This window comes from Ambystoma mexicanum, chromosome 12 (assembly GCF_040938575.1).
Source record: "Ambystoma mexicanum isolate Mex_15411 chromosome 12, UKY_AmexF1_1, whole genome shotgun sequence".
Taxonomy (NCBI): Eukaryota; Metazoa; Chordata; class Amphibia; order Caudata; family Ambystomatidae; genus Ambystoma; species Ambystoma mexicanum.
The window spans coordinates 1,009,243,134-1,009,265,966 of record NC_090936.1 but is presented as its reverse complement, the minus strand read 5'-3'; the positions used below and the strand labels follow the sequence as shown (position 1 = coordinate 1,009,265,966).

Below are 22,833 nucleotides of genomic sequence, written 5' to 3'. Positions count from 1 at the left end.
TTTTCCGATTGCCGCTCATTACGGTGACCGCTATGATGGGTGGCGGAATTGCACCTAGGTCGCCGTACGACGGCGGTGAGGGGCGTTTTGGGGACATTTCCGCCATCGCGGACTTTGCACTTCCGCCATGGCGTAGTGCTCGTGCCCGATGGGTCAGAATTAGCCGCACTTTACTCCGTCGTGCAATGGCGGAAACGCTATTTACGCTATGGCGGTCAGGTCAGTTGCTTTCCGCCAGGGTCGTAATGAGGGCCACTGTCTATTCAAGGTTGTATAAAATTATCTACTTTATTATTATTACAACAGACAGTTCTAGCACACTACAAAATACAACCCGTCCTGCAAAGGAACGCAGAGGACAGACAGTTTCACGAAGGAAAGGGATGCACTCTGGATACTGACAGGAGGGTAGTCGGTAAAGCAATCAGTCTTAACTGTTCAAGGTTATTTGGTTTCAGCTCCAAGGGAGCAAGGGGTTGTAAATGTCATTAGAGGCCTTCAGAGAAGGAACAGAGGGACACAACCACAATGTACTTGGTGATTGACAAGATCTTGATGCTCGACAGCGTCAAGTCGGTTCCAGGACGCTTTGCAGCTCCTGCAACAGAGTTCAAGATGGGAGACATCTGCAGGTATCAGGCGGCAGGCAGTTTGTCAAGCAAGGCTGGACGGACGGCTGCAGGCTGGCCTACACGGCGGCTCAGGGTCAAGAATTGTTGTCTCTGTGCTGGTTGGAGGATATGGAACCCTGGACGAGGCATCTTGGACGGCTTTAGTGACAGCAGTGTGACAACAGTCAGTGGTGCAGCCGGTCGCAGTTGTAGGGCTCGACTGCTTCGAAAATGTCCTTAAAAGATTGACGCTGGTTGATGCTTGTTGTGGCACTCCTCCTAGCTTCTTCGCTGGGCTTGTGTCGTACTTTAAGGCGGACAGCTCAAAGTTGAGGAGAGTGTTTGCAGGCAACAGCCTTGTCCTTTGTTCAGAGACTCCCTGGCCCTTCTCACCCAGGAAGCTTGCTGGCAGAACGTAGCAGAGCATGCTGTGTGCTGGCTGAGTACCGATTCTTTAGCTGCTGGACAGATCCTCTGTGTCCGGTATCTCCCTCTGTTCTCTGGGCGATGCTTAGAGGAGGGATCTTGCTTCCCTCTTGGAAATCATGGCTTTCCTTCACTGGCAGAAGATGTAAGGTAGATTGTATCTTCAGCCTGGATCCCAATGAGTCCTTCGTCTTACTTCCTTCGAAGTCGTCGGATGATCTTCTAAATGAGGCGCTCAACCCTTTTTTAAAGCCAAATGGGCCCCAGTGATTGGTGCAGGCTACGCCTACCTTAATGACCCAATCCTGGGTCCCCGCCAACAATCTTCTGTTATGCGTGCTTTGAAACAGGAAAGGTAAGGGGTGACAACATGCACTACTAAGTCCCACCATCTTCCTGTCTGTTGTGGATCAAAGTGTCTCTGTGCTTAATTGACCTCTCTGTAACTCCTGGTCAAAGCGTAGGTCTCCTTTGAAGTTTGTGGTGAGAACAGACTTTCTGTCTCCATCAAATCATATACTTCTTCCCTCTGAAAGAGGGTTCCCTGCAGGGATTGCCTACTGTAAACAGTTGTGCCAGACATGACATTCACTGCCCTTCATACAGAAGGGTGGGAGCTAGCTTCAGGTTGACACATTTCAAATCAAAGAGGTGTTAGTTTCCTGTCCCATGTGTTAGTTCTGTGACCAGGCCTCTTCGCAGGCATGCTTTCATTTAACTCTCATCAGTATGCGCTCCCACCACACAGAACTTTGAGAATAGAACAGGACAGATCCATGGAGCCATTGATATTTAATTAGGCTGGCCATAGCAGTAGGAAGGTGTTGCATTCCCCCTTCCTGAGATGCTTTCATGTACCCGTGGCTGTCACACTCCATCTAAATGTGACAGGGAGGACTGCACCTGTAGGCTGTGTCCTCCTGGAGTACACTTGAGTTTGTGTTTGTTGTGCGGCGAGTATGGGAAATTTGTGGGGATTAGCCCCACACATTTTCTGAGGTTGATCTCCCATCATTCAATTTCTTACAAAATTTCAAAAAAAGCCCAGGCGAGCACACACTCCCTGTGCGGATGGTCGGATTCCTCACACTGGTGCAGGTTTAAAATGGGGGTTATTGTTGCAGAAAGAGGGAAAGCAGTTGGGGGCTGCCCCCACCCAGCTCCATCATGTCTGATCTCCATGGAGTGGTCCTGCCAATGAGGTCGCAGAGCACTTGGTTCCAGACTCTCATGGAGTGCGGTTGTGAGGGCTGCTGGTTCTTCAGGGAGGCTGGTAATGGAGGCTCCCTTAGGTCATATGAGCAGGAAGTGTAGATCTGTCCTCGACAAATGCTTAGATTCGTCAGAAACCAAGTGAGCGCGTCTGCTCTGTTATGGTGGAGTCACAGTTAGTGCTTCACACACAATGGAAACTACGGGGGAAACTAACACTCTGGAAAGGGTGCTGATCCAGTCAGTCTGTAGTCACCGTAGATGCCTGCGTTCGTACCAGCTTGTGAGCTGTGTACCCAATCCTCGGGCCACCACAGCCACCACTCTTGACCTTAATCCATTTTCCGTTTTCTTAATGAACGTTGAAAACAGACTACAGTCAAGACCCGTGGGATGCAGATGGCAGTACAACACACCTAAGTGGGCCGACCCTGCTGGTAACGGCAGCCCCGCCCGCATTAAGGGGCACTCGCTTCACTCGGGACCTTCACTCGGGTACTGGTCTGCCCGCCCCCGTTACATAGTTTAGCTGAGATCCTGTTTTTCACTGTTTTCTGATACCTTCTGAGTGACTTGTTTTTGAAAAACTACAAATATATCTCCTTCGTTACACTCTCTGGTCCACAGAAAAGAGTGTTAATATGGTCCGGGGTGACCCCGTGGAAAAGCAGGGTCATTGAACCTGGCAGTGAGATGACAGTCGATTGAAATTGTACAAATTAACCCATTGAAGAGTATAAGGGCCTGATTCAGAGAAGCCTTTTATAATGGTGCAATCCAATTGAAAAATATTCTGTGAATCAGGCCCTAATGAATGAGACCTTTTTCATGAAAGACAGGCTACAGTTTCACAGTATAACTCCACAAAGATGTACATCAGAGGGCACAAGCTGGCATTCCTTTTTTCTGTATATAAAACCTCAAACAAATGACATCAAGCAGTAGCTGCACCCTGCCTGTAGTAGTAGTGAGCAAGTAGTTATGAGATAGAGAGCCTGAATTAGGGAGGTGGGGCCCCTTTTAGGGTTGATGGGAAAGGTTTCAGGGGCCACACCTACACTTAGAACCCCAAAAGTTGTACATATGTTGAGAATAAGCATTGAAAAATGTCCATGGCGGACAGTGAGACAAATGTAAAAAAAAAAAATTTTAAAAAAAATGCCCGCCCTGGAAAGGTAGAAGGGACTACTTGTAGGAGAAAGGAATCGGACCTGCCTCAACGTGATCGGGATTATAGGCCATGTATGGCTCTCAATCGCTCCAATCGTAGATTTCATTTTCTGTTTGCCGCGCCTTGTACTAATGTCTCATGACTGAAAACATTGTTGCTACCCAAACCAAAAAAATGTGATCCTATTGTAAAGGAACTCTGCCCAGGGAATGCCTCGGTTTCCTGAATCTATCTATTTGTATGTCATTTCGGTTTGAAATTATATAACTATTATAATTGTTTTTTTTATAACGTGCTTAATATCGAAGAGGTTTCTAACCGCAGAGCAGGGATTCGAACCTGTGCTGCTCTGTGTCATCTTGCTTCCAAGATGGGCGCTTAGCAACTGAGCTACACTACCCATGAAATGGTAGTCGCTATCTATATTCAATAAATACAAATTCCTTCCTTCATCTCACATGACGTCTTGCAGACTCATGCCTCTGGGTATGACGTCAAAAGCGGGAAGAAACTTTAATAAAAAACAACCCTCAGAGGTGGCTCCAAGAAGAGTGCTTGGAAATATATCAGTCCCCTGCTAGGATTCAGTGAGTACACCTCACTCAGTGTGCCACTCATCCTGCAGGGGAGCACACCTGACTCAGTGTCATCCTGCAGGGGGCACACCTGACTCAGTGTGCCATCACTCATCCTGCAGGGGAGCACACCTGACTCAGTGTCATCCTGCAGGGGGCACACCTGACTCAATGTGGCACTCGTCCTGCAGGGGAGTACACCTCACTCCGTGTGCCACTCATCCTGCAGGGGAGCACAGCAGACTCAGTGTGGGACTCATCCTGCAGGGGAGCACACCAGACTCAGTGTGGGACTCATCCGGCAGGGGGAACACCTTGTTCAGTGTGCGACTCGTCTTGCAGGGGAGTACACCTCACCTAGTGTGTCACTCATCCTGCGGGGGAGTACTCCTCGAATTTAGGAACCAGTGAGTTTGAAAATGAGAGAATCAAGAGATGGCAGGTGTGAGTCTGTGAGCTGAGTGGAAATTAGTGTGTGCCTAGCTCACCTTTTTGGCCTGCATGTAATGGTGTTTCACAGGTACCCACTTTATAAATATCCCAATGACAGGGCCTCTTTCGTAATATTCATAATTCAGTGTTTATCAAGCAGGACACGCTAGCCGAGTGCTATCTGAAGTAGGGCTTCAATGAAGAGCCTCAGACACTAATGCACTCTAGGGTCCAGTTCCAGGGGGAAGGGCGCAGTGCAGCCCTGCAGTGTAGGAAAAGACGACTGCAGACAAAGGGTTAATCTGATCAAACCTTTAGGGTTATTACAACTATAATGAGGACTGTGGGGAGAGCACAGAGCTCTGCATCATTCTCTCTGCATTGTTTCCCTACACTTTCTCTCTCTTTGCACATCACTCATTGCACCCCATAATCCAGCACACTGCTACACCCCCAATGAGTAGCTCAAATGCACAAGGAGAAAGGGGGCTCATGGCAGAAGCCAGAGGGCATTACGCCGTCTCCATGCGTGGGACAAAATACAGTTAACGCAACAGACATCTTGAAGACGTGATATAGGATCCCTTGTGTCTTCACTGGCCTGAGCAGATTCCAGGGCAAGGTGTGCTTGTTAGATGGATGCCTCACGTTGAGGTAGTTGAGGCGGTTGAAGCTGGGAGCTTGCCCAATGCGCACTACATCTTTGGATATGGTCCTGTTTCAGTAGCTCATCCACCTTCTCTCTCAGAACTCTCCTTGCACTTTGTGGACGTTGTTGCACTCTCTTTATATATATATATATATATCTACATGGTTAACGTTCCACTTATCTCCATTACTTGGGTGCTCAGTGTTGCGAATCACATGGTGGGTGACTTGTTCATTGTATATGGAGTGACGTCGGGCACAGCACACTACTTCTCTGCACTCCTGAATTTCTTCAACTTTTCTAATTTGCCCACGGAAGATGTTTGGTGGGTGAGACTTTTCCACTGCCCATGTTCGATTGAACCTGAATTTCGCGACCAATCTCTGAATAGGCTCGCTCTATTTGTAGTGTGTGCTGCCGCTCTGTGTTTTTTGCCCCCCCCCCCCCGCAGGCACTCCTTTACGAACCTGTTCGGTTCAACTTGCCTTTTCCCTATAGAATTGGTATAGGAATGCCCTTCAATGCATTATTCCATGTGCCCTCAAGTACATCGCCATGCTGTCAGAGGGAAGCTGGATACCATTCTCTGAGATAGACCTCACGCCTGAAATACTTCCTAAAATAAATTTGAGTGTGAAGGCAGTGGTATTTTAAAGCAAGAATCTTTCATTGGGACCTTGCTAACATTCTCAACATATTGGATTCTTTGGTCAAAGAAAAGTAGAAGCCCCTACTAAAACGTATCAATTGGTTTCTGTAGAGAAGAGCTCTATGTGAGGCCCCATGTGTTGTCCCTATACTGCATTGAGTGTACGAGAGACAATATGCACTCAGGCAACTGTACCGAATGTAACCTCGTACTGAAAGAGTGCAATGATGACAGCACGCACCAATGGACATTATGTAGCGCTGAGTGAAATCTGATCAGGCCAGAGTGATGTCATGAAGAAGATATACAGGGATATATTCAAACGATATGAAAATACCTAAGAAGGAACGATGAAACTGAAGTGATAAGAGAAACATGTACGATAAAGTAATTATATATACAGAGATGATAAAGTAACTTGCTGAGCAGTAAGTGTAAATATGTAATAACACAATGTAAATGAGACATATAGAAGCTTGCTATAGAGGAAAATATAACGTGGCAAGGACGGCCATGATAGGAAGATGGATGTGGCTTGTGTGAAGATTCAATCCAGCTACCTCAGATACAGACCATGGATGCAGAGTCATGAGACATTGGAGAAATAGCTTTGTGTGCAAAATAAAGGGGTGTCTATGTTGGCCTGGGATCAATGGTGCTATTTTAAGGAATAATTGCAAAAGGGAGGCAGAAAGATAAGCCATGGGTGTGAGACGTATTTCTCTTAGATTAAAGAAGAAGAAAACATTTGCAAGAGCCGAGTATTGGACAATTAACAATGGATAAGGTTCCTACAATATGGTGTCTCTAGAGGCCAAGAAGATCAAGAACACCCAGTATAAATAAATCAAATAGCAGTAAATAAGAGGTCGAAATTGACAAATTTGCGATCTCCTCACACTGATTCAGAAGTCGAAAACAAGGGCTATTCATTAAGCCTGGGATGAAGATAGTGATGTGCTTACACTCCCTCGAATGTCCCAGACGAGAGAGAAGACTACAAGGTCAACTACAGACGGGAATCTTTGGCTTATGGTTGGACTGATGAGAGATGATGGACTAATTGGGAAAGCAGGGAGTAATCTGACGTGACTCAAGCACCTGGGTTTCGCTTTGCTTACGTGTTGCTAACGAGCCAAAAGTCCAAGGTTGTGTGAGCATGCCAAGCAATCAGAAGGTCTATTGGGGCAAAGTGCTATACAATGTTGCATAGACCAATCCACTGCCATTTTCTCGGCTATAATCAGTAACATAAGTATTTAGAGATAGTTCAAGGCGTGCCCTACAGATAAGAGGTAGCCAATGAAGTACTAACCCCTATGCATGCCATAGGTACATATGTTCCCTTAACCAATCATTCCCTTCAATAGGTTTTGCAGTTTGCCACATAGGATGTCATAGATGATGCAAATTGGGGTATGTAACCTTTGCATAATCAGGTTTATGTGTGACCGTGCGATCATCAGTCTGCTGTTCGTCAGTTCACCGTGCTTTATTGAACTGAGAATAAAGTAGTATTTTGTCATATTTTCTGAGTCTGTCCGGTTATTTGGTCTGAGATCTTTATTGATAATTCTATCTAGCACAAGAGACGCTTCAAGGTGCTAGAGCACATTTCACTCTGACCTTGTTACAATGAAGAGTAAAACCAGAACCCCCGAACATCGCCGGTATACATTTAAGGCTAAAGAAGACAAGTTGGCATGCACCGCCACATTAGAGACTACTACATATCGATAAAAAAATAATTGAAAAGCTGCACTGCAAAAGTGCATCAAATCTTGCTTCCAACAAGTCAATGTGAGGTCTTCGGGATATGCACGGAAATGAACTCCACTGCAGAATACACATCTGAGCCTGTTGCCTTCTGATCATTGGCAAAGGCCTTTTCTTCCTTCTTCACGGACAAGATCAAACTAATTGCAGTGAGCAATGCTCATCATGTCCAGTATCTCCTCCCCTGTGCTGTGGCTGCCCCCTATTAACTTATCCAGGCCTAGCTGGTCCGATAGCACAGCGAGTAGAGCGCTCGCTTTGACATCTGTGCAGAGTCTGTTTAAGCAGGTTTGAAACCTGGCAGGGCCAAAATCAGCCATTCATCCTTCCGAGGTCGATAAAGGAGCACCACACACTGTGGGTAATAAGCAGTGCTCAGATACCTGAGGGTTTGTAGCGCATGATAAATTATAATTATTATTATTATTAAATACTTCTTCCCTTCTTTCAATCTGGTCTCCCCTATTAAAGCTATTAAAGCAGTCAAGTGATGAAAGCTTTTTTGGAGCAGGCCTTCCCCACCACTGCCAGCGCCATTGAAGAGAACATCACTAATGTGAATGCCTTATGTAGCAGGACTTTCCACTCTACTGTTTTTCTGCAAGAGCTTACAAAGATCCAAATGTTGTCTTTACTCAAGAAACCAATAGATGATGTGGCTATTCTGGAAAACTACTGCCCCATTACCATCAGTCTGTTCAATGACAAGTTCCTTGGGAAGATGGCCATCTCCCAGCTCCAAGATTACTGTGAAACCAACATCTTTCTTCACAACCATCAAACTGGCTTCCAACCTACCAGAGGCACCAAATCGGCTCTCCTCTCAATGAGAGATGAGCGCTTCAGTTCCTAGATGGTGAAGGCCCTGCTATCCGCATTCTACTGGAGACATCCTCTGCCTTTGACACTGTCACCCATTCCATCCTGCTTGACTGCCATAAAGACAGTGCCCTAGTCTGAATGTCATCCTTCCATTATAGAGGTGTCCAGCCTAGGCCAGACCCACTCCTCTCTGAGTCTAAAATCCCCAAGGCTTCATACACTACCCAACCGAGATGCTTCAACTCTTACCTGCAACCTTTGATGGAACTCATCATCCCCTTTTCTGGCACTTTCCTTATCTATGAGGATGACCCGCAGATTGCGTTCGAACTAGGAAGTGTCCCTATGCTTGTTTCCAGCACGATCCCCTGTTGCCTCTCTTGTGTGCAGGACTGGATGTTTGCCAACAACCCTAGCCTTGATGGGTTCCAAAGAAATATAATTTACTTGGGCACCAGCATCTCTCTCCACGGGCTATCACGGGAGAACAATGAAGGTCCTGTCGAGCTGCTGTAACTGAATGGCCATAGGGAATACACTTGGTCAGGTGAACTGTAGCGTTCTGCCACACCTGTAGACGATGAAGTAGATAGGCAGGCTGTGCCAGCAGCACCGCGTTGAAATAGTCAAGGCAGCCATTAATAGTGGCAGGTATGACAGGCTCATGGAACCTAGATGGAATATATGGCATGACTTTGTTCAACTTTTTAAGTTTGATGAAACCAGCGCTACAAATAGAGCTGACCTGAGCCTCCTGATATATGATATGGCATTTATAACGCGCCTATACACAAGTGTTTCAAGGCGCGATGAGGCAAGGGAGGGGAACAGAGGGAAGACAAAGACAACGATCTTACTAGGCCAGGTGACATTGAGATGGCCCAAGTGCAGATGAGGGGAGGGGGGAAAGGGCAAGTGCGGAGGGGATAGGGGAGGAGGCAGTGCAATACGTAGGATCAACAGTAAAGGAAAAATAAAATAAATAATTAATAGTGGCAAGTGCAGGAGTAAGTGCCGACATCAAGTGTCAAGAGCTGGTGGGGACTGTAGGGATACAGAAACAGCCCCCAAGTGTCCTGGAGTCCTGAGGCCTTCCTGCTGCCCTGCTTCGCTGTTCCACCCCCTCAATGCAGTTCACCCGAGATGGCCCTAAGCTTCCGGTTCTTATTGCCACACACTTTACTATTTTTGCACTTCCTGCCCCTGTTGTAAGCCTCTTTTACTGCTCCAAATGGTCTTGGGAATCCAGCACTTGTTGCCTTTCATTGCACTTTACTCACTTGCACTTGCTTTATTTACTCAAATTTGTAGAGCGTGCAGCAGCCCGGAGGCATCGTGGCGCTTGTTACAGACAGAATGCTTAGTTACAGCTTCACACTCCCCTTTACTCCCTCTCCAATGGCGCTTCTTCTTTCCCTTCCTAGCATGCCCCTGATCTAAATATTCCAAGCCTGTGAATATCTCACCACCCCCCCTTCCTGCCCACCCCCTTTTTGAGGTACTGCAAAGGGACTGCATTTCACAGATGTTTCACAGATGTTGTGTTATAAAACACTAACAAATAAATGGAAGTATTTGACTCTATAGACAGCCAGCTGAGATCCTGCAGTGAATCGAGAGTGGCATATGTAACCTTTCCCAGCCGGCCACCCATCCCTGGTGTACTCAAGAACTTTCTTTCCAAAAGACTGAATAAGTGTCCAGCTGTAGCCTGTTTTCTTCCTCTAAACTCATGCCATTCTTGGCTTCTGTTGCATAAGTCACAGAGGCCCCCACCCATTCCTCTTGAGCCCAGTTACGGGTCCCTCTGCCCAATTGGGCTAGATGGTAAAAACAAACTGCCTCTTGGTTCCTGCAGCCGGCGACACCCTTGATATTTAACAGAAATGCATGTCACTTTGCATCCAATCGAACTAAACCCGGTATAGCCTTTCTTGTACCACCTGGAGTTTGGTTGGTTTAGAGTGTGGAACACCTCCTCCAAATATATGCACAGAAATGTTCAGTAGCCCAAGCATGGGCCCGCATCGCCCACTCTTCTTATCCCCTTGGGTGTCACGTGGGGAAACACGGGGATTTGTATCTTTCTTACTTAATTGTCCCTTGGGATGTCACGTGGGGAGACACGGGAATTCCCCTTTTCCGTATTGTAGTTTCCCCGTATTATTTTATGTGTCACGTGCGGGAGACACGGGGATTCCCTTTTGGTCGGAATGTGTTTTTCCCGTATGTGTTTGAATGTCACATGTGGAGACGCGGGGTTCCCTTTCCCCGACACCTTACTTGCTGTGTGGTTGCCGCGGGCCAGCGGGTCTTCTCGTGTCACGGTGTTGGCTCTTCTCTCCTGGGCGCACGGGCCCGCCTGGATCCTCCGGCGCTTTCTCCTCCCTTTCCAGGCACACGGGCCTCTCCGTCTCGAGGCGCACGGGCTTCACCTTCACGGCACACGGGCCTCCGGTCGATGACGGGCGCACGGGCCCTCTTCGTCCTCCCAGGCACACGGGCCTCTTCCTCTCGAGGCGCACGGGCCTCACCTTCTCAAGGCGCTCGGGCCTCAGCTCCTCGAGGCACACTGGGCCTCAGATCAGCGACGGGCACACAGGCCTTCCTCGGTCACTTCTGGGCTCACAGGCCCTCCGACAGGGCGCACAGGCCGCTGTTGGGCTGCGGGGCACACGGGCCCTTCAAGCTGCTGGGCACACGGGTCCTTTTCTTGTGTTCCCCTTCACTGCGGGGCACACGGGCCCTCCTCCGGAGCTCCTCACCGGTCTCTCTCTGTTGTGGGCGAACGGGTCCTCCGTCTCCTCCGTTGCTGGGCACACGGGCCCCTCCTCACTGCAGGCGCACGGCTCTCGGCAGCTGCCGGGCACACGTGGCCACCATTGGTTGCTGGGCTCGGAGGCCCGTCTGTCTTCACTGCGGGCTCTCGGGCCCCCGGACACAGCTGGGCACATGGGCCCCTGTTGCTGCTGGGCACCCGGGCCCTCCACTACTGCTGCTGGGCACACGGGCCCTCCACCACTGCTGGGCGCATTGGCCCTTCCCCACTGCTGGGCGCATTGGCCCTTCCCCACTGCTGGGCTCAAGGCCACGGGCCCTCCTCCACTGCTGGGCTCACGGGCCCTTCCACACTGCTGGGCTCACGGGCCCGCTTTCACTGCTGGGCTCACGGGCCCACTTTCACTGCTGGGCTCACGGGCCCTCCTCCACTGCTGGGCTCACAGGCCGTTCCACACTACGGGCGCACAGGCCCTCCGTTACTGCGGGCGCGCCGGCCCTCGGTCACTGCGGGCACACGGGCCCCCGGATGCTGGTGGGTATGCAGGTCCTGCACCCGTACTCCTCCGTTGCAGGGCTCCCGGGCCCTCCGTCTTCCTGTTCTGCTGGGCGCACGGGCCCTCCATTATTGCTGGGCGCACGGGCCCCCACTGCTGCTGGGCACCCAGGCCCTTCTACCTCCCGCATGGGGTGTCACCTGTACCATTTCCTCCACGGCGTGGGACGTTTCCCTTCGTCGCCAGTTGTTATACTGCTGAGGTGGGCCATTCACACGCACACCGAATGACAGACACAGGAGCCATTGCCTCTCCAACCTTCCCTTTATTCCTCCATCCTCTTACTGCCGTTTCCCTTCCCTTGCTCCTCCCCTTCCTCCTGCCTCCCGCTCCCTCCCATAGTCCTGGGCTTCCTTCTTAAAGGGGCTCTGTCCTTTTTCCACTTACAACACACTCTAAAACAGAGTCCTTTGTTGTATCCTCGCCATGTCACTGCGTAGGGTGGCACGTGGCATTAAAACGGCGTGACGTCGGGACTTCCAAAAGGAAGCCGGCAGTTACACGCCGACACAAACCCGGGCTGGTGGTGTTTCTTTGGCGCTCCTTCGGCCCGCTGTTTGTTCCGTGCCCCCCATACACGTGGGGCGGGAACTGTTGTGAACATATGAGATGCACAACACAGCATCATTCATCGATTTGTAGGCAAAAGCTACAACCGCTTGGGTGTCTGCTGTCTTCTGCATTACGCCTGCTCCCAGGCCATACGCCAGGCCATGCCCACTGGCATCCACAGTGAGGTGAGTGCGCTTCTGCACATAAAAAGACTGAAGCCACTGTGCCGTCATGATGTCAAATTTCACGTGCTCACTTGTAGGAAAGCACAAATCCAGTTATCCCACACAAAACGTGTACCTTTCACTAGGAGAAATCAAAGGTTTTCCGATAATTTTCAAGCAAACTTTGCACAATACTCTGTCACCATCATGAACAAACAAAGTTGATATTTCGATGTGGGCTGGGTAGCATTGGGTATTACTGTGCCATCAAGCTCATCTTAGGGTTGTGCCTCTTTGTGGGACTGTGCAGCCCAGGTTTCTTTTGGTGAGATTGTAAAAACTATATTTTGTACAGATTGTTGCATTTGTATCTGTGCAGCTTCATGCCACTTGCATTGAACCGGCGCACACCTGTCTGAGGTTCTGATGGTGTTCACCTTGCATGTCTCCCTTTACAGATATATTGTCTCTCATTAAAAGTTTGCCGGTAACCCACTGGTACTACCGACCGGTTACTGGCAACCTCCTCTTCCAGTTATGGCTGCCTGATATCCCGGTGTTACCGGGATATTACGGGCGCTGGTACGCCAGTAAGTTCCCATTCCATGGAGTCCCATAGCACTGCATGGGATGGGCACCCCTATATCACCGGCCCCGCTGTAAACAGTGCCAGTGATTCCGTGAATTCTCTGCCAGTAGGAGCCCTGAACTACCGGCAGGTCAGACCTCCTGGTGGTTCACTGTCTTACCGGCAGACTCAGAGTATGCAGGTCCAGAGAAAATGCCAGAGCCGGTATTAGTGGCCATTTAACCAGCATTTCTTCCATCCTAGCAAGCTCCTAATGAGGCCCATTGTCCTGACCGTGAATCGCTCTATGCAGGCTTCTCAGTAAGGGCACCGGCATCCGCTGAAATACAGAAGCCACTAAACAAAAGCTAACATGCATCACAGTGAGTGGAAAGGTTCCTTGAGGGGGCATGAATGTAATAAGGTGCTTGGAACATGGGTGCAGAAGAATTTGGTGGTAAGCTTTTCAGAGGTCCAATTTTAACAAAATAGGTGGCCTTCTACAATTGTAGGATCAAGTTTGCAATATGTAGTGGTCAGTGAATGCATTTGTATTAAGTCTCCACAGATCTGCACACAATCATAGGCCTTTCCATCTGTTTTTATAGCAATGGGGCTTACACACTCTGCAGCTTATACTTCTCGTATCACTCCATTCACTTTGAATGGAGTGATACGGTGCACAGTTCTGCTCTTAGCAACGATTGGAATACGACCAACTTCATGCTGAGAAAGACAAGCCCCAGCATGCAGCTTGATATTGAGTGAATAACCTTGCAGCATTCTTAGTGTAGGTTAAAAAATGTTGGCATACTTCTGTATTAGTAACCGGGAGGGGTTGTGATGACACCTCCTAGCCAATCAGGAAACTAGGAATGCAGGCTTTAATTCAAGGTATTGCCTGCTGACTGAGCCTCCTGAGAAACGAGAGGCTGCCATCTTTCCTCCCAGGCGATTCTCCCCACAACTTCTCCAAGGCACCCTCAGCCCATCCACCTGCCCCAGAAACTTCCTGCACCATCCTAAACCCGTCTCCACTTTCCTGAGGCCGCCGGTGGCCTGGAACTTCCACATTCTCCCCTTCCCCTCCATGGCAATAGACACCATGGAAAGGGCATTACATGTATTTCCTTTCTCTTTACGTCCATGGTGGCCATTTTGGTTTGTAGTTTTTTTAGTTGAGAAATGTCAATTGAGCTTTTTCTCAGCAACAAAAAAGCAATTAGCACCCCGGAAAGCATGCCAGGGTGCTATTAGCTATAAACCCATCCATGGGTGGGAATTACCTGTCGGGTAATGGCTCTCTGCCCACCTTAATGTGCCTTTTTGTAATTATTGACTTACAGATGTCAAGAACGTGTTTCTTGAGTGTGGAGGTCCTGCCTCGTTAATGGTACAAGTGTGCCCTGAGGTGACATACCAGCATGGGAGAAAGCATAAGGATTGTTATGAGGACGTTAAGGACAAGATTAATACATCTATATACTGCCTGTTGCGAGGAGTAGTCATATACGGAGATGTGTGAAGATTCATACGTCTATATACTGCATATTGCGATGTGTACGTTATATATTGAGATTTGTATCTTGTTTTATAAATCTTGAATTATGTCCCTAAAGCCCCCCCCCCAGCCCCTGGATTATTGACAGTATACACAGGCCGATAAGTTGTGACTTGATTTTGGATGTATATTTCCGTAGGGAACTATTGATTAAGCAGTACAACGTCCTTTCATCGCAGGATTATTTTTCACAGGGTTTTTTTTAACATAGATCTTTTAAAGAAAAAAAACTCATTGAAAATTTTAGGGGGGTTAGAAAAATATGTATTTGGGGTGTGAGTGTTCGGGAATATATAAACAATTAAAGGGGATGCAAGGTTTGTGGGGGTCCCCCCAAAAATAGAAAAATGTATTTTATTTTCGTTAAAAATCCACTGTAAAAAACACAGAGAAAAAACATCCCACGATGAAATGACATGGAACCGATTAAGCATATCTATATGCACAATTGTAGCTCCATTTTTTCCCAGAAGGATTCAGGGTGCTTTTCTTTGAGCTGGGAAAGGCAGTCAGCGTAACCCCATTGTTGCCACATTGATGTTAGACGGACCCCAGCAGCCTGCTGCACCTGTGCCCAGAAGCGGTGCAGATTGCAGTGTGTGCGGTCTAGTAATGTGCCCCAAACGCTCACCACAACGTGAATGACAAACTCCAGCTCCTGCTTGGTCTCATAATCCAGCGGTCGGGACAGCACCAGCTTCCCGCTGTTTGGCATATCAATCCGGAAGTACTTGGAGTCCACCTGCAATGGGGAAAAAGAGACATGTTATGACGTGGGCCAGGAAGTTGGCACTGAAGATGAAGGTAAGAATCCAAATGAAAGATTTCTAAGAGAATGGCGAGAAATCGCACGTTTCCCTCGTGTGCTGCTTTCTTCTGTCTCTAGTTAAGGTGTTGGACCATTTATCAGAAAAGAGGCAGAGGGTCCCAAACATGAAGACCTATATTCAAGTTTCTACAGCACCTGCGAATTCCAAGCTTAGTGTGTGGAGAACAAATGTTGTTAAAATTAGGGGTGTCCCGATCTTCTGCCGAATTCCAGCTGAAAAATCGCTATTCGACTCTGGCTGAATCATTTCTTGGTATTCGCTCTAGCCGAATACTTTTGTCTTTGCATTTCATTGCAGTGTAACAAGTCAGAGAGGCAACGGTGGAGTGCAGATTGAAAAAGGGACTGGAAATAAACAATTGGCCTCATTACAAGTTTGGTGGTAGCCTTGCCGGTAAAGCCGGCAGCTGCTGCCGATCTTGTGGATTTTACCGGCGCCCGGGAATGGGCAATTGCCGGGTCATAACGGCCCCGCTGCACCTGGTATTTGCCCATTCCCGGGCACTGGTAAAAAATGCTCCCCATTTCCATTTGAGCCCCATGGGGCTCAGTGGGAATGGCGAGGCCGGATGTACCTGCACCATTCAGAATGGTGCCGGTGCATCCGACATGCTGTGCTTGGGGGTGCCGGTCCGCCCCCCCAGGTCCGACCTGGCAGGAGAAAACGCACCACAAGCAGAACTTGTAGTTTGCCGGTCCGGTAACTACGGTACCGGCAAGCTTATCGGTACCATAGATACCGGACCGGCAAACTTGCAATGAAGCCCAATGTCTGAAAGCATTACTGATTCAATATAAAACTAAGGGGCATATGTTTGTGTATCAGCAAGGAAAACTGGTAAGGAGGGGTGAGAGGTGAGCACGGTTCTTATGGGAAAAGCCTATGGAGAAACAACTTAAATTCATAACAGGTAGCGGAGACCAGGAGGACATGGCCCCGCCTATAAGGCCTCTGAGGAACTTCATGTTGGGAATATTTTCCAGATCTCATGAGGGCCAGTCTGCCAGTTGCATTATAGAGCGAGAGGCACATGACTCTGTATGGGACATAGTCAAAGAGCTATGCTATGTTGGTAACATTGCTAGAGGTGAGGATCTTTGGAAATCAGAAGACTTGCCAGCAGGTGGCTGCCTCTTCTACATCAGTAAGGGCTGGGGATGAGTCAGTTACATGTCTGGCAGATCAAGATGGGGTCAACATTACCCAACCCATATTGGGGAACTTGATTATTGGGAACCGCTTGAATAACATTATAGGCTAGTCTGTCCCAACAGGATACATGTGAGAGACGACGGAGTGATAGAGTTTACCTTATCTGCGGGTATTGTGGGCCGGAGCGTTGAAGAACAAGAGGCATAGAAAAATCCATAGGAGCTTCCATTCTTTGCTGTGGGCGCATGGTAGTAGGGTAAATTAATGCAAACTGATATTTCTCAGAATTTAGCGACTGCCCAAGAGGAAAGTATTTTACTAAATCTTGTAGGGTTTGGGACATCTCAGTCACATGTCAGAATTTCTTATGTGTGATTACCTCTGCTTTACCCTATCAGCCTCTCTGGGAGTGCCCTCCTTCATGTTTAGCATAGGGATGAAGCAGTAACTTCTTTAAAAATAGTCCACAGTTGGAATCCACTTACCTTGCATGTACCCTCGACTTGTGCCCTGCATGAGCGAACGGAAACCATTTATTCATTTCGGCGTGAGCTGGAAGGAAGGTGTGGAATTCACTTTCCACGTAAGACAGCTTGCAACCCACGAGAGATTTCAATGTATGTGTTCCTCAACGGCCAATGTAAATTGCAGTTGCCATTTTGTTCGTTGAAACCTAGCACTTTGCATTAGTGAAGCCTGCCACTTTGAGTAGCACTGGCTTTGCATATGCAGAATTGTTTTGCACATTGTTTTGTATGCCAGTCCGATAGCACAGCGAGTACAGTGCTCGCTTTGACATCTGTGCAGAGCCTGCTGTTGCACGTTCGAATCCTGGCAGGGCCAAACTCAGCCTTCCATCCTTCCGAGGTCGATAAATGAGCACCACACACAGAGGGTAATAATAAGCAGTGCTCAGATACCTGAGGGTTCGTAGCGCTATATAAATGCTAAATTATTATTCATTATTAAATTACATGCTGTCCCTGCTTTGTTGACAATCTGTTCTTTTCTGGATTGTGTGTATTATATATATATATATATGTATATATAGATGAGATGTTGATTACAATAAGGAGAAATAAATAGAACTTGGGAACACATACTTAAAATAGTGCTTTCAATATTTTAAAAAAGTGTATTTCAAGTTTGCAACATGATTTATTAATAAAACAACTATTCAGCTTCATATTCGGCTGAATACTTGACAAACTATTCAGTATTTGGCTGAATACTAAATATGCTGTGCGGTTCACCTCTAACTAAAACGTTTAGTCCATTATGCTCTCTGTCGAGAGTACATATTTACTGCTTCTAACAATATATTGGTCTATAGTGGTTGCAACTGCCTCCATGTAATGGTGATTAAAACATAGATGGAAATCCATATGAGAGGACAGCCCATAGCCACTAAGATTGAGACAGAAGTGGTATATACTCTGTCGCTCTAGAATCATTCTGCATGACCTATATAATATTGGTTTTTTATCTTAAAGTTGTGTGTATGAAAGAAGGTGTGATAGGGTACGTCTCTTCTCTATCCAAGTTAGCTAGGCGGTACACCACTCGCAGCGTAGGGAGAGAACCTACCTTGAGACAGGGACAGGGTGTTCTTCCTATTAGGGAGAGCTTGGAAGTGTGTGTGTATTCTGTTAGAAACATGATGAATGTGATATCTTGTTAAAACATTTTCCCTTCACCGTTCTTTTGTGATATCTAGGATGCAACAGTGTCAACTCCATACATCCTAGTGCAGAGCTTCTGGAAGAAAGAGCAGCGTAAGCGCTCCTCGGCAGCCCGCTGTGCTGGTGGTTGGTTTCCAGGCAAGGCATTTATTTGTTTAAAAAAAAGCAAAACTATTTTGTGCGGGAGTGAACAAGCAGTGCACTGCCTCCAGGTGACACTTGCAGTAGCCTTAAGGTTGCTAGGCAACCACACTCCGATTCCTGCCGAAATGCCCAGTCCATGTGTTCCTCAGCTGCATGTAAGATTGAATCCTTCTGCTCTGCTCAAACCGGACAGCAGAGTAGAGCAGGAGATGATGAAGCCCTCATGTTTAGGTAAGTTTAAATAAAAGGAATTGTAGATGTACATTAAGTATTATAAAAATCTATACTCTTCATCTAATCCTTTGAGTGCTCCGTTGTGTATGGAACAGAATGATTTTCATTAAAATTTGATCGAGACGACATACTGTTTTATATTCATAAAGCTAGTCAATCAAGGGCACCTGGTCCCGATGGCTTGTCAAACTTGATTATGAAACAATTCCCAGAAATCTGGGTGGATATATTGGTCATCATGTTTAACAACATAATATCTTCCCAAGAAATTCCAGCATCTTGGAGACACTCGATCACCATTCCAGTGTACAAAAAGGGAGATCGTGCAAACCCTGCTAGCTACAGACCTCTATCATTATTAGATGCTCCCAGCAAGATCTTCCGTCGCATCATCCTAAGAGGACTGAATGAGTGGTCCAGTAAAAACCTCAAGAGAGACCCCTTTCAGTCTGGTTTTGTTAGTGGGCTTGGTACTGTCCCTAACATGATTGCCATAAACATGTTAAAGTCACAATATGCCATCCGGAAACAATCCTTGTATTTTGCTTTTATTGATTTCCCGACGGCTTTTGACTCTATAGACAGAATTATGTTACTTGACAAATTGAAATCTTTTGGTTGTCCGCCTTCCCTATCAACTCTGATACAACAACTACATTCAAATAGAACCATGCAAGTACGATTGACTTTGGAAGGGATTTTGTCGACATCATTCAGCACCTTTCAAGGCCTCAAACAAGGGTGTATCATGGCATTGATCTTATTTAATCTTTTCATCTTGGACATGGGGGGAGTCCTTTCTTGATATCGTGTCTGATGCTCCTAAACTAGGTAATCAGCGTATAGCCTGGCTGCTATACGCTGATGACCTGGTACTAATATCCCAAACCACAAGGGGCCTGCAAAACGTATTGTCTTCTTTGGGTATATATGTAGAAACAAAAAATTGGTTGTCAACTTAGAAAAATCACAAGTGTTAATTTGTAAAAACTCAGGGAAAAACAAATCTAGTAATTTTATCTGGACCCTACAGAACAAGCCTATGAAGATCGTAACTGAATATAAATATCTGGGTCTGACAATACAGAGCACTATAACAAACTCGTGGTTCCTAACCAACATACAGATTAAGCTGACAGCTTTGATTTTGCAAGCAAAGATATTGGTATTCAAATATGGGAAACACATACAAACATGTGCTACTTTTTTATGAACAAAAAGTGATTCCAATATTGACCTATGGAACAGAATCCATGTTGTATACTCAAGACAAGATGTGGAATAAAATGGAAGCTCGGTTCTGGAAAGGGGTTGTAAATCTCCCTAACTGCACTTCGATGCCAATTTTACGATTTGAGCTGGGCTTGATATCTCTGGCCGGATGTGTATTATGGCGATTGTGTATATTTTTCCGAAAATGCTTATTGGGTTTGGAATCTAATAACATCTTGAGTGTTGTAGCTTATCAACTAATCTTATCTACAAATAACTTTCCTCTAAAATGGTGAAACTGTGTACTGAAAGCTTTGGAGGAAGCTGACATTACGTTAATACTCTTACTTGAGAATCCCACACGAGCCACACGAGACAAGATCACATTTTATCAATGGGACTGGCTAAAGAACCATGAGAAATATATGAATTATAAAGACTTTGATTCATTAAGCTTTGGTCATAAAAGGCTCTGACAAATGTCAAGCTATTTATTGGAATGTCCTTCTCCGAGCATAAGGAACAAATATTTACCTTTTAGAATTAACGTGTGGCTGACAAGTGTATCCTTGCTCGGAGAAATGTCATATTGTCTGACATCTATTTTTGCCATTATTGTAAGGTCAGAAATGAAAAGGAAACTTTGCAACATGTATTGGTATCATGTCATCAACTCAGTGCACAACGTGATAGATTCTTTGCGAAACTGCTGTGTTTAAGAAATGTGGTTGCAGAAAAGCAAATTTGGCATCGGTTATTTTCAAGCTCAAAGTTTACAGTGATGAAAGCAATAGTACAATTTCTCGAAGTAGTTATTCCGGATGAAACTAATCTATAATTGTTTGTATGTAAATTGAAATTTGTATAAGAAAATGGGTAAAACCTGTCATAATGTATATATATATATACTTTGATATGATACCATTATGAAATCTTTTATAGCTTTTTGTATGCATATATAAATAATTTTAATGTGACCTTTTATTGAGAAACATATAAAATGTATTTGAAAAGTTGATGATTTGATCAAATCAATAAAAAAAGATGTACATTTGTCAAATTCTATGCTGTGTGTGTGTGTATGCTAGATTTTGGATGAATGTGTATGTGTGTGTGTGTGTGTGCGAGAGAGCTCAAGCATGCTTATATATATATATGTATATATGTGTGAGTGTGAGTGACTGCAGACGTATGTATGTGTGCAAGTGTAATGGATATAAAGTGGGATTCACTGTAGCAATGTTGACATATTATATTGGTGACTCACGCAGTGTAAAATCCAAATAACATTACATAACATTACATAACATATGCTGTGGGCACAGCTTTATTAAAGTGATTTCTAATGCAATGTTGCGATATATTGTGAATGCAGCATCATAAAAGGGATTTACACTGGCAAACTAATATAGCTAGTGGATAGCATCATCAACGTGATTTGCAGTCTGCATGATTGCCTATACTATCAACCCAAGATCATGAAAGTGGTTTAGAAGGGCAATATTTGCATATAATGCTGGGATAGCATCATGAAAGTGGTTTACAGAGGAAATGCAGATGTATGTTGTGAGCTCAACCTAACCTGAGGGATTTTCAGTGGTATTTCCTGCACATAGGGTGTGTGTTGCATTAGGAAAGTGATTTTCAGTGGAAATGCTGCCATATGTTGTGAGGACAACATCATCAAAGTGATAAGCAGTAGAAATGCCTGCCAACATTGTAGATACAGTGTCACGAAAGTGATTTGAACTCACAATTTGACATATATTTTGCCCACAGGCATCATTAAAAGGTTGAAAAAGCTTGTGTGTACTGCTGGTGACACAGCATCAACTGGATTTGTTTTTTGGGTATAACCTTAGGGAACTCATTGCAAGTTGAATGGCTTTTTACTCAATCTTTCTCCAGTTGTGTTATAAAATAAACCAGTTTTCTCTAGGGGTGGCACCTTGAATCCCCCTACATTATTTAGGGAGGGCCTGGCTATGCTTGCTTGGTCATAGTATTTAATGCCCCTGCACTGAAAAAGTTCACCAGCCACCATTGACCTTGGATCATTTAGAATGGCAATAACCACTCAGGAGCCACCTGCCCCCCTCTGCACCAAAGGTGCTGCATCCACTTCATGGGTAGGATACAGCAGTGTCAACTGTGTGCACCCTAGTACAGAGCTGCTGTTAGAATGAGCAGCTGAAGCGCACTTGTCACACCCCTCCCCACAGATTCAAATCTTCATAATCTTTCATTCATCGCTCCAGCGCCATACCTCTATTTATTCATCAATCCTCACATTTGTATTCATTCATCCACCTGTCTTGCACCCTTTCCCCACCCTGTCTCCCTCCACATTTCCATTTGCCTAAGTGTGTCTTTGTGCATGAACTCAGAACATATCGTCACCATACACCATATACATTGTCAATGCTTGATGTATATGCAGTCTGATAGCACCAGCCTGTTTTATTTATTTATTTATTGAGCATTTGTTGGGCGCCTATACAACAGAATGGTGTTTCAAGGCACCACAAGGCGAAATGGGAAGGAAACAAGGGGAGTAAATAACAGTGGCAAAACAGTAACATACATTGTGGTGCTACTAGGCGTTGTGCCATTCGGATGTGCAGGAGTAGGGAAGGGAGGGGCGGAAGGAGCAGGGTATGGACAAGTGCTGGTGGGGGGCAACAAGGTATACACAAGTGCTGGTTGGAGTCAGGAGGGAAGTGCAAGGGGGGGCCAAGGGAGAAGACCACTGGCTAAGTGCTAGGGCAGAGGAATCCCCAGGTGGGGTGTACCGCCGACAGGCAGGGGGCCTGCAAAGGACAGTGCTGTGGGGTGGGGGTGCTGGTGTTGACTGGGAGGAGGGCTGGGACCTGTGAGATTTATGTAGGACCAGGCCACCAGTCTCAGTGGCAGTGGGGTGATTAGCAGGATGGGGAAAGATTGATAGAGGTAGAGAAAAGCAGGGATTTGAGCAGTTTTCAGAATTTAAGGTGGTCCGGCTCAAGTCTGAGAGGGGCATGGAGGCTGTTCCAAAGAGAGGCATCAGCCGAAGAGAGAGAGCTGCTCCCCACTAAAT

General features: G+C 46.4%; 1 protein-coding gene across 3 annotated transcripts in view; it reads right to left on the bottom strand.

The window, feature by feature from the left end:
- Window positions 1-22,833, bottom strand: part of LOC138514206 (cadherin-related family member 5-like) — a 410,910-nt gene that overhangs the window by 205,577 nt on the left and 182,500 nt on the right. For all 3 annotated transcript variants that reach the window (XM_069629545.1, XM_069629544.1, XM_069629546.1), the window contains one exon: window positions 15,135-15,245. In XM_069629545.1, the coding sequence (XP_069485646.1) occupies window positions 15,135-15,245 (111 nt within the window). The remainder of the gene's footprint in view (window positions 1-15,134; window positions 15,246-22,833) is intronic.